The sequence below is a fragment of the Halichoerus grypus genome, chromosome 9 (genome assembly GCF_964656455.1).
Source record: "Halichoerus grypus chromosome 9, mHalGry1.hap1.1, whole genome shotgun sequence".
Lineage (NCBI taxonomy): Eukaryota > Metazoa > Chordata > Mammalia > Carnivora > Phocidae > Halichoerus > Halichoerus grypus.
The window spans coordinates 81,669,465-81,682,109 of NC_135720.1; the positions used below are offsets into that span (position 1 = coordinate 81,669,465).

Here is a 12,645-nt window from a genome sequence, read left to right on the forward strand (position 1 = left end):
ATCTTTTCAAATTATGTAACAAACTAAACATACCTGAAAAACTGCAAAAGAATTCATGAACATGCCTAAATAATATCCTGTGTTATAAAGTTCCAACTCATGGACCACCTAAGGAGAAGATAAAATATATGGAATGAATTGAATCGTATCAACCTGTTCTGCCCTCTGCCATACTCCTTGTATGTTACTTAGGTAACACACAGCCCACAAGCTTATCTAATTTGAAAATGACCCAAATGGAGGAATAAAGAATATTTGAATGCCTTGTTCATGATTCAATCAGCTAAAAATACATTTCTTCTTTTAACTTATTTTTACTCTGTTCAGTAATGGAGAGTTCCTAAGAAGTGTACGCTTGAGAGGCGCCTGGGCGGTTCAGTCGGTTAAGCAGCCGACTCCTGGTTTCAGCTCAGGTCATGATCTCAGGGTCCCGGGATCGAGCCCTGCGCCAATCTCCACACTCGGCAGGGAGTCTGCTTATGGATTCTCTTCTCCCTCTGCCCCTCCCCCTGCTCGCTCGCACGCGCATGCACTCTCTTTCTCTCTCTCGCTCTCTCTCTTTTTCTCTCTCTAAAATAAATAAATAAACAGGGGCACCTGGGTGGCTCAGTCCGTTAAGTGTCTGCCTTCGGCTCAGGTCCCAGCTCCCTGCTCAGTGGGGAGTCTGCTTCTCTCTCTCTCTCTGCCCCTCCCTCTCTTGTGTGTGCTCTCTCTCTCTCTCTCAAATAAATAAATTAAATCTTTTTAAAAATAAATAAATAAAATAAATAAATCTTAAAAAAAAAGTGTATGCTTGAGTTTTGCCCAGGAAGAACTTAAATGTCACTGGTTGACTAAACCAACACATAGGGGTCAGCATTGACAACAACCCATACTTTTGGCAGATAAATGGGTTAAATCTGATGGTTAATATAAGTGCTGCAAATGTCAGTTAACTACATTTTTTAAAATAACAAAAAGAGGCAATTCACAAAAAAAGAAATGCAAATTATTCAACCTCATTGATAATCAAGATAATGCAGATTACATCAAGGAAAGTGTTTTCAATATTGAAATATTTACATGATCACATTAGCAATGTATGGAATGGAATGTAAAAATAGCAATGCTATTTTTTTAAGAACAGCATTCCTTGCTAGCAAGAGTGAATAAAATAGGCTAAAAGAGTGAGTGAAGTTGGCAGCTCCTAAAAAAGCTAAACACAGATTAGAATATGACTTGGCGGGGCGCCTGGGTGGCTTGGTCGTCAAGCGTCTGCCTTCGGCTCAGGTCATGATCCCAGGGTCCTGGGATCGAGCCCCGCATCGGGCTCCCTGCTCCGCGGGAAGCCTGCTTCTCCCTCTCCCACTCCCCCTGCTTGTGTTCCCTCTCTCGCTGTGTCTCTCTCTGTCAAATAAATAAATAAAATCTTAAAAAAAAAAAAAAAACATGACCTGGCAATTCCTTTCCCATGTATATACTGAAAAGAACAGGGACTCAAAGAGATCCGTGCATGCCAAGGGTTATTGCAGCATCAGTCACATAAGCCAAAAGACAGAAACAACTTAAATGTCTATCAAGAGAAGAATGGATACACAAAATGTGGTAGATACATACAATTGTATATTATGCAGCCATAAAAAGAAAGAAAGTTCCGATAGGTGCTACAACATGGATGAACCCTGAAAACCTTAAGCTAAGTGAAAGAAGGTAGACACAGAAGGAAAAACTTTGTATGATTCCACTTACATGAAATATCTAGACTACGCAAATTCACAAAGACAGAAGTAGATTAGAGGTTGCTGGGGTGTGGGGAAAGGGGGAAATGGAGGGTTACCACTTCATGGTTACAGAGTCTCTGCTTGGAGTGATGAAAAAGTTTCGGAAACAGATAGTGATGATGGTTGTACAACATAATGAAAGTAATTAATGCCACTGAATTGTCTTTTTTAAATGGTTAAAATGGCAAATTTTATGTTATATATATTTCACCACATTAAAAAAGTTAAGATATGATACCCTTTTTGGTAACTATTCCAATGCATCTCCCTGATTAACATTAGCATTAACCAGACAAATTAAGACGAACGCAGGAATAAAAATCATGAAAGATTCTAAGCACAAGTTTAAAAAACACACCACGTTTATTTCTTTTTCTTTTCTTTTTTTTTTATTATGTTACGTTAATCACCATACAACACACTAAAATTAAACACGTGCATACACTGTTTCCGCCATGCCAACCACCACCACTGCTACACCCATGGTAAGCAAACATGGTGCCGGCACCAAGGAGAAAACAGGACATTAGATCTCAGCAAGCTGGCAAATCCAGTCAGCCCAACCACAGGCCATGGGGCCAGAGCCGGACATAACGGAGAGAAAAGGTTTTAGGCCCATGACTCACACTCTGCTACGGAACACAAATGCACGCGAGATCACCTTCTGCTGACACTCCCGTGTGAATCAATGGAATTATCCAGAAAGAAACATCTATCTCAAAAAGAAATTCTCCTTTTCTCAGTGGCTCAATAAAAAGGCATTGCCGAAGCTGCAGCAAAGGCTGGTGTCTGAAATTATTTCTGGAAGATCTAGCACACTTAAATTTTCCCAAGGTGTTCTCAGCACCACTTATAAATTTAACAAGAACAAAAGAAACCACAATGGTCTATCACTACGGGCTCCTGACACCCTCCCCCAGAGCCAACTCTGTAGAAACAATAAAAGCAAGTAGGAAACTCAGATGAGTGGTATGAGAAAACCCTGGGAAGAGTGAAGGATATCTTGAATTGGTGTGTTGGGAGGAAGTGGGTGGCAGAAAGTGCGAGAGGCAGACAGTCGGAGGAAAAGGTTTTTGAATTCTGCTCTTGCTTCTTTCCCGGGGGTAGCGTCAGGACAATCATTGCTTGCACTTGCACTGCCCAAATCGGCAGCTGCAGCAGCAGTCTGCACTACGTGTTGCAAAGTGTCAGGCAGATAATACCAAGTCAGCACCTCTGCCCTTCTGGTGGGACAAACTGAGGAAAACCTGTGCACAGACCCATGGCCCCAAGCATTCACTCTTCCTCTTGTCCTCCAAATTCTCAGGGCTGCTGGATCATAATCTTAAGAGACTGCCTCTTCTTGGTGATGCTTTTCCCTAAGAGCTTAAAAGTAAAACACTGAATAAAAGCCAACAGCACACAGGGAGGATCAAGAGTAGTTTTCTAGTCCCTGGAGCTTGACCCCTCCCTCTCTTTTTTTTTTTTATTAAAGGTTCTTATTTTGGTTTTTTTTTTAAAGATTTTATTTATTTATTTGACAGAGAGAGACACAGCAAGAGAGAGAACACAGGCAGGGGGAGTGGGAGAGGGAGAAGCAGGTTCTCCATTGAGCAGGGAGCCTGATGCGGGGCTCGATCCCAGGACCCTGGGATCATGACCTGAGCCGAAGGTAGACGCTTAACGACTGAGCCACCCAGGTGCCCCTATTATTATGCATTTTAGAAATAAAGAAACTGGGGCTCAGAGAGATGAATTTTCTCCAGGTCACACAACTAGTGTGTGTGTGTGTGTGTGTGTGTGTGTGTGTGTGTGTGTGTGTGTGTGTGTCTGCGCGCGCGCGCGCGCGCGCGCGCGCATACATACACAGGGAAACAAAAATGAAATAATAGATTTAAGAATTTAGAAACCCATAAAATGAGAGATATTACTAAATTCAGTTAAATCAAATGCAAAATGCTATAGACTTTTTAGAATAATGTGAATTTTTAAAAAGTCAAGAGAAAAAAATGACCAATTAGCTTTAAAGGAGTTTTTTTTTAAAAAGGGGGATTTAGAGGGGTGCCTGTGTGGCTCAGTCGTTAAGCGTCTGCCTTGGGCTCAGGTCGTGATCCCAGGGTCCTGGATCGAGCCCCCCCCTCATCGAGCTCCCTGCTTAGCGGAGAGCCTGCTTCTCCCTCTCCCACCCCCCTCCCCCGCTTGTGTTCCCTCTCTCGCTGTGTCTCTCTATCAAATAAATAAATAAAATCTTTAAAAAAAGGGGGGGGCATTTAGAAAAATTAGCTTTATAGACTGAAAATTATATATAATATTTGTCAAGTGGATTAATTTACAACAAGATGACCAAATTAGCCTAAACATTTATATCTTTCCTCCTATATGTTGTTAATCACTATACTTAATCAATTAATGGACATAGGTTATACAATCTAGATTTCAACTGACAATGGCACACAAGGATATATCAAGAGCTTACAAATAAAAATGAAATTATTAATGAATAGGGGATTAGCTTATGTAACACTAGATATTTATATATTTCTTGGTTTATAAGTTTTCTGCAGATTAACATTTCACTCCCTCAATATACTACAAATTCCTGATTCAATAAGACTGTAATTATATATAACCATTATGTATAACCAAAACAGAAACTACTTCAAAATTATCTAAAGCTATCTTCTCCAGTGTCATCCAAAATTATACAAGTCAATTTCCTAGTACTTTCTCGAGAGTCTTAAATTCAAATACAGCACGAAAATGAGGGAAAACTCTAGATGGCATCTCTCATCTAAGACAGCAAAGACACTTCACCACATGCAGCCTCTTTCCAACATAACAACCAGAATGCAAATCCTTTTTATTTGGAAGCTTTACTGATGACTGACTTATACTTAAGAGGAACTAATGAAATTCCCTTTAGATATTTGAGGTAATGCAATAAGGTTTCCTTTAGCTAAAATAGCTAAACTCACATTTTCCATTGTAATATCATTTGAGACATTCATCAGATTCACGCTTTTGTCAACGGCTACAATCCCAACTGTTGAGTCTGGCTGTGTCACAGAGATCCTAAGAGAGACTTTCTCAGATGGTTCAGCATGAGCTTTACTCCAAAACAGCTTTATCTAAGAAAGGGATAAAACAGGACTGATTTATTTGACTTTTTAAAAAGCATTACTTACATGTCTTACCAACATCAGTTCAGTGTCTCAAAATCTAGCAAAGATTCTACATTTGTCTTGACTGAGGGATCATTCTAAAACCATACATAAGCCTTCTACAGGGAAAGAATTTTTTTAAAAAAATTTATTAACGGTGTTTACAAGTCATAGAACATCCCACAGTGGCATAAATCTGATTTAGCCTTCATTTCTCTACCTCTCCTCTTCCCTTTCTCCATCCCACACCCCTCAGCCCCCAGCCAATGTTAAAGAGAAGGCAGCAGTGTTCTCTGGGACACCTGGGGAAGGCCAGGATCCTGGAGGAGGAACAGGGAAGAGGAAAGAAACCAGAGATGCTTACATGCTGGTCACCTGAACTTAGAAGTGAGTCAAGTGAGACTCACAGCTCCCCTGGGGACTCACAGAACTGCCTGGGCTGGGGGCAGGGGGATGTCTTTCCAAGGGAGGAGGTGAACAGACCAAACACTAGTTAGGCCCAATGCTCTATGTCTGCATGGCCACCTGAACGTCCTCTGTTCATTACATTCATCAAAGCATGGTCCTAGCTAGTACTCCTTAAAGAGCCTCAATCATCTCAACAGGGTGAAACTGAATGGCTTGGTCATGAGGCTCCTTCCTACTAGGAATGTTCACCTTGTCTAGCTCTATTTCAGTAGGCCACTGATGCAGTGACTGTATCTCCTGACCAAGATGGCCTTCATGTTCCCCTCGGCTTGACTAAACATCAGACAGGCTTCTTCCTGATCATTAGCCCCCGATACTCCCTTTTCTTACAGCATGTACTTTAGAAAACTTGCAACTGTAAATTCTTTCTCTGCCCCTTTGAAATGTAAGTCTTCTCCCAGCCTCTCGACAGTTTTACAACCCAGGTCTGTCTTTCTCAAGGACCTGAGAGTCAATCCTTTGAAATGTAGTCACCAAAAAAACAGAGTCCCTGATGGATCTCTTCGTCTCTGTGGAGGACAGGAGCCTAACTTATACATTGCCAGTTAGCAAACACAGATGGCCTAATCACATTGACCAATCTCCCCTCGATGTCCTCCAGGACTTTTCCACAAGCTCATCCTCTGCTTAAAACTCTCCTGCCTTTTGTTTCAGTGAAGTTGAGCTCAATCTCTCTCCCCCTACTGCAATAGTCTTGAATAAAGACCTGCCTGTTCAACTTGTCCAGTGAAATTTTTTATAAAACTATTATCTAGTTTACTTTTAGTTTAAGTTTCTCCACCTATACCCAAAAGGAAGGGGAGGAGAGCAACATGTTCCAACCTTGCACTTCTCACTCTTTAACTCTGTGCCTCCGAGACCCCATGGCTTCAAGATATACTTGCGTGTGATTTCTAAACCTCCATCTCTTGTGCTTTCCACATCCTATCCATTTATTCCACAGTCATTACTGAACATCAAAAAGACTCACTAATTTTCTCTTGCTTAAATATAACCTCTTTTCAAATTTATAGTTTCTTTGTGAGTAATGTAATAAACATTATATAAAAAGTAAAGAAACAGCGGTGCCTGGCTGGCTCAGTCAGTACAACATGTGACTCTTGATCTTGGAGTTGTAAGTTCGAGCCCCACGTTGGGTGTAGAGATTACTTTAAAAAAAAAAAAAAAAAGCAGAGAAATATATTTTTGCAAATATAGCTGAAACTATATTTCTTATCTTTATCTAAGAAATTTCTTGGAATTATGCTATTTATACACTCCACTTCCTCAAAGCCAATAACCTCTTACACTAACTTTTTTAATACTTGGCCTCACTTTCAAAGATGTACGCCTCCTTATCTAAGCCTGACTCCTACTTTAAAATTCATCTCTGTCAATCCGTGCTCTAAAAATAACAGAAGATAGCACTGTCTTTGAAAAAATTCTTTATAAAATGAAAAATAGAGGTTTGTATTTTATCTTGACAATCAGAGTTAGTTAACCATCATTGACAAAATGCAAAGATGACTACTGCAACCTCTTAGAATTTTAACAAATTAAGCAAACAGGAATGCTATCAAAGGAATTGTACCCCGCAATCAATAGTTTTAAACAATGATTATTTTGTTTAAAATGAACTGAGAAGGCAGCAGCTTTCAGTGAGAACAATGGCTCATTTTATTATACATGAGATGATTCAATTCCACCAGGCACTCTTACAGCCAGCTTACTTTTCAAAGTTTGGGTTCAAGGGGGTTTCCTAAACAAGCTATATGCCCTAAGCTATACAAATCCCTGGTGCTTTTGGAGACCAAACTCCACACAGATCTCCACATGCCAGGTAGCCAAGCTTACTGTAAATCTGTCCAGGGTGAGTTTCCAGGCTGATAAAATGGATAAACCAAACCTGGGCTCTGCTTCCACATATCACTGCTGACGGCCTCCCTCCCTCCCACACCCTTCATTTCACTCTCACGCCAATATCAAAACCACACAAATTCTAGAATCACCTCTGGAATTCCACGCCAGAGCAATATTGACTCCACCATTTGAGAAATCCTGAAATAGCCTCATGGAATTAAGTTAAAGTCTTAAAGCCAAGAATCATAACTTACAAATAAGACCCACACTGCCCGATAATTCCACATGTGAAAATACATATGTAGTAACAATATGAAGAGGTTTAACCATAGTTCTGGAAATGAATATAAATCTCTAACCAATTTTGTTTAGTGATACTTTTCTAAAGAAATACTAACATTTCTCAGACTTCACTAATGTGAAGTTTTCTTCTAACATCATTACCTTAAATCTTACCTTATTTTTAAAAACAAGCTGAACAGGAATTTTTAGAACATCATTTATAATTTCCCCATCATCTTCAATATAATACACAATAATACAGGCTTTTGGAGCCCAAGAATTTTCTGGTGTTAAAGAGAAGGTTGTTGAATTTTGCTTGCCTACAGCCACCAACTGTCCCCTGGATACTACCTGAAAAGAAGAGAAGAGTTTCATTTTATGCCAAAGCTAATAAGAATCTCAACTGCAGCTACAATCATAATAATTTCAACCATATACACAAATCGTTGACTTAAACCAACTTCAAGCCTTTTTGAATGCAAGGAAACTTCCCTGACCAACATGGAAAGGACAAGCTAGGAAACAGAAAAGGATAAGATAAAGAAATACTGATTGAGACAACAGTACCTTCACAGTCAAGAATCTATTTTTGAGCAGGAGGAATATAGAGCACCACTGGGGAGAGCCAGATGAGCAAAATTCAAGGCTATGGGTAGCAAGTTTTTTTTGTTTTGTTTTGTTTTGTTTTTCTCATACTTTGTAATTTTCTACAATAAATTTAGATGGATTATCTCATAGAAATTTAAATTTTAAAACAGATTGCAAGATTTAATTATCCATCTTAAGTTGGAAATGCAAATACAGGTGAAGGAAGAAAAAAGAAATTTTGATTGCAATATAAAAAGGGCAGGCTAAAGGATATAAGACTGAATTTTAAAAATTAGTGAGTATAGACATAAGGTAGATATCATTCTCGATGATCCTATAAGAAATAATAAATTTAAATTCTATAAGAGATTACCATATAGCTTAACTCCTTCAATCGCTTGTTGCCACTAACCACCAACTCAAAAGGTGATCCCACCTAGGGGGAAAAAAAAAACTTATTTAATAAACACATATGAATGGCAAAAGAGTACAATTATACTATAATTGTAACTGATTGTAAGCATTACCTTTATATTTTCATCTCTTGTCTTTAGCTGGATGTATGTCTTACTGGGAGACTTAAACATACCATGAACTGCCATGCTACTCACACTATTAAGAAAAAAGGCCTATAACAGAAGAAAAGGGAGCTATAAATTTTAATCTTCAGTAACACCGTGAGAAAGAATACTATATTTTGAACAATTCCTGAAAAGCAAATTCACTTGTACTTTTTTCTTACAAAAAAAAAAAAAAAAAATGTTCCCCAGACATTGGATCTTCACTTTATAGCTTATATTATAAAGAAAGTGACAGCTTTAAAACACAGAAGAGGGTCGTCATCACCATAATCTAAGAGGAAAAAGCATAGTCCTAACTTATTTCAGAAATAAAAGTACATTATCAAGAAACACTATGACAAGAGAGAACAAAATGAGAAAGAACTCCTTTCCCTCTCTCCACAACACAGAGTTCATTTACAAGCAAGAAATCAGACCAACCCATGTATCTACCAGTAGTCAGAGTAACACTCAAAGGACCAAACCTGTGGCAATGAAAAGAAAGATAGCAGGAATGGTTGGGGTGTCTCAGATGAGCCACTCTGAGAAAGAGCTCAGCAAAGGAGTATAGGTTTAAAAAAATATTTTCCTCTTTCATTTCAGCTCCTGCCAAAATATACTTTCAAGTGATTGAAAACCAACCTAGGCTGGGAATCGGAGGAGCTTCTTCATCATATCTTCAGAGCGCTATATTTTACTGTGTTCTTCAAAATGAATCTACAAGGAAGCATTTGGTCCACCCCTCAGCCACTGTTACTAAATTGCTTATAACGCTTTCCTCCATTTTTTTAAATAGAAACATGTGTTTACTTCCTACTTCCTGTGCACTTTGACCTCTAACGGTTTGAGTGCCTACCATGAGATTACAATTTCAATGATCTTGTTGTAGTAAGATAATGATGAGAAACAGATGGTACCTTCAACTGTAGCTCACTGGAATCATCCAGGATTGGGAATTCAATGTTAAAGATTCCATTTTGGGGGAGGGTATAATTTATGATCTGGACAGCTTCTGTTTCCTGGTTTCTACTGTCCCATCTGCTCCAGGACTCAGAAGAATTTTTCTGTGTCACTGTTATAACTACATTATTTCTTCTTTCTTCAAAAGTCAGTCGATTGCCATCAGCACGGGTTACCTTTATCTAATTGTCAAAACACAACATTTTAAAAACAGATAACAAGAAAAGCAAAGGTTTTAAGTTCAGTTGAATCCACTCCCCACCTGTGCTATTCCAATGAAACTGGATTCTCAAAAACTGTTGGCAGCACCCTAACTTCCAGATGAAGTAGTCTCTCTCTAGAAGGCTTTCAACACCACTGACCATTCCCTTCTTGATAGTTTGGCTTCTCTTGCCTTCCATGGCTCCACAAGAACCTTCTTTATTTCAGAGCCCTCTTTCTGCATCCTCACAGTGTCTTTTTTGCGTTCCACCTTCCTCTCCCTAAACGTGGGAATTTGTCAAGGCTAAATTATCAGTTATCTGTGCTTCTCTTTTTCTCAAAGATCTCAGCACTCCTACTGCTTTCCTCACCTTGCTCTGGAGCTCATACTCAACACCTCCAATTTCCACTTGCAGGAAATTTCTACTTAAATATCCCTGTCAACTCAAATTCAGTGCATCTATAACTGAGCAACCATCTTGCCTCTCCTATTTTTGCTAACACCACAATTCTGCTAGACTTCACATTTCTCAGTTTCCCCTCCCTCTACCCACCTCCCAAATCCAATATATACCAAGTCTTGTACTTCTCTCTTGTGTCCTCTCCACTTGCACATCCCTGCCCCCCCGGAGCTTCCTCGCCACCTGACACCTGGGCTGCAGCCATCCTCCTACACACAGCCCCATCCATCTCCCTGGAATACCACTTTTGCCATACCCCTCCCACATTCATAAGGCTCCCAGGCTCTTCACTGCCTAGAGCATAAAGTTCAAAAACATGCATGTGTCATTTAGGATCCTTGACAACTCCCCACACGTTGCCTCCTCTTTTCTCTCTCACCACTCCCAGACACAAACTCCCTGCTACAATTGTACTGATCTAGGTGAATGCACCTGAACTTGCCAAGCAGGGCTCTTGCCTTGTCTCAGCTCATCTTGCTCCCCATCTCCCATCCCCACACCAAACATTTAAAATCCTACTGATTTTGGGCACCTGAGTGCCTCAGTTGGTTAAGTGTCCGACTCTTGGTTTTGGCTCAGGTCATGATTTCAGGGTCATGGGATCGAGCCCCGAGTCACACTCACACTCAGCGTGGAGTCTGCTTGAGATTCTTTACCCTTCTTATTCCCTCCCCCTCTGCTCCTCCCCTGGCTCACACTCACATTCTCTCGCTCTCTCTCTCTCTCTCTAAAATAAATAAATGAATAAAATCTTTGAAAAAATAAAATAATATCCTACTGATCTTTTAACAAATAGCTTAAATTTCCCCTTCCATAAAGCATCCTTTAATGACCCTCATCCCTATCCCAAAGCCAACTCTTCCTCCCAGACTCTCATTTCGAAGTTACCATTTGCAGCCTCAAGGGTCTTTTTCTTCCTTTTTCAAACTAAATTATATTTGAAATCAGAAACTATCTAAAATTTCTCTTGATCCATTCAATAAGAAGTCATACCCTCTTTCTTTAAACCAGAGGTCAGTGAACTAACTATGGCAGGCAGGAAAGCCGAATCCAGTCTTTTTGTAAATAAAAGTTTCATTGGAACACAGCCACCCTGACCTGGCTACAAAGTAGTAAAGACTTCTTTCATGCTACAATGGCAGAGTTGGGTAGATGTCACAGAGACCATATATCCCACAAAGCTAAAAATATTTACTATCTAGTCCTTTGTAGAAAAAGTTTGCGAACCCCTGCTTTAAATCACTACAGAAATGTATGCATGACATTGACCTTATCCTGCTTTAAGTCATACTTGTGTGTATGACTTGTCACCATCACAAAAACTGTGAATCCAGGGTAGAGACTGGGTTCTTCTTAGCTCTGTAAGCCCCACCCAGCACCCTGCCTTGCACATTGTCAAAATTCACTCAGTAAGTGTTAACTCAAGAAAAAAAAAAAAAGAGAGAGAGATTTGTTGATAATTTTTAATGCAACATCTTTGCTAGAACTAAAATTAGTCATTATGAAAATCAAACTGAAATTGAAATTTTTTGACTAACACCTAATTCTTTCAAGAAATTTATAAAAGCTTCAATGTAGCAATCCAAATCTAACTTAAATTCCTTATTAAATAAATTTTGAGGAAAATAACTTTTGTTGGAGACCACCTTTTTAAGAAAACTTAGACAAAGGTCATTTGGGAACAATTCTACATACTTCATATAACTAAGGGGGAAAAGTAATCTATCTACTTTGGGCTTAATTTTTTTTTTTTAAAGATTTTATTTATTTGACAGAGAGAGAGAGACAGTGAGAGAGGGAACACCAGCGGGGGGAGTGGGAGAGGGAGAAGCAGGCCTCCCACCGAGGTGGAGCAGGGAGCCTGATGCGGGGCTCAATCCCAGGACCCTGAGGTCATGACCTGAGCCGAAGGCAGCGGCTTAACCAACTGAGCCACCCAGGCACCCCTTAATTTTTTTTTTTGAAAAGCGCTGAAAATATTATCTGCCATTCTGTTTCATTAAACTGAACTTGTTGCTTTAGATCATTAATAAACATGCCAACTTACAGTGGCTGTGAAGTTGAGAGATGGTTTCAAGACAGTAGCATAATCAAAAAATTCAATGATGTAATCATGTTGCTTGAAAAATACATTAGAACTTGCATTTCTTGAGATACCTGTTTTGGAAATTGCACCATTTAGAAACCAAATGTTAGACTTCACCAACAGCTTCTATTCACCAAATTTCTCTATCTATCTAAGCTACTTCCCCAAGGAGTTAATGGGGCACAGAAGCCTCATTCCCACAGTGGCTTGGTCATAAAGAGAACCATACAGTTCTCTTACAGCCTCCATGAACCCCTTCTAAGCACCACTACTGCTATGCCCATCCATAACATGGACACT

The 12,645-nt window shown here is 39.6% G+C and overlaps 1 protein-coding gene across 2 annotated transcripts in view; it reads right to left on the reverse strand.

Annotated features, from left to right (window-relative positions):
* CD109 (CD109 molecule) overlaps positions 1-12,645 on the reverse strand; it is a 134,083-nt gene that overhangs the window by 56,683 nt on the left and 64,755 nt on the right. For both annotated transcript variants that reach the window (XM_078055088.1, XM_078055087.1), the window contains exons 10-16: positions 12,307-12,416; positions 9,555-9,779; positions 8,605-8,706; positions 8,451-8,513; positions 7,664-7,840; positions 4,715-4,867; positions 34-108 (exon numbers count right to left, since the gene is read on the reverse strand). In XM_078055088.1, the coding sequence (XP_077911214.1) occupies positions 34-108; positions 4,715-4,867; positions 7,664-7,840; positions 8,451-8,513; positions 8,605-8,706; positions 9,555-9,779; positions 12,307-12,416 (905 nt within the window). The remainder of the gene's footprint in view (positions 1-33; positions 109-4,714; positions 4,868-7,663; positions 7,841-8,450; positions 8,514-8,604; positions 8,707-9,554; positions 9,780-12,306; positions 12,417-12,645) is intronic.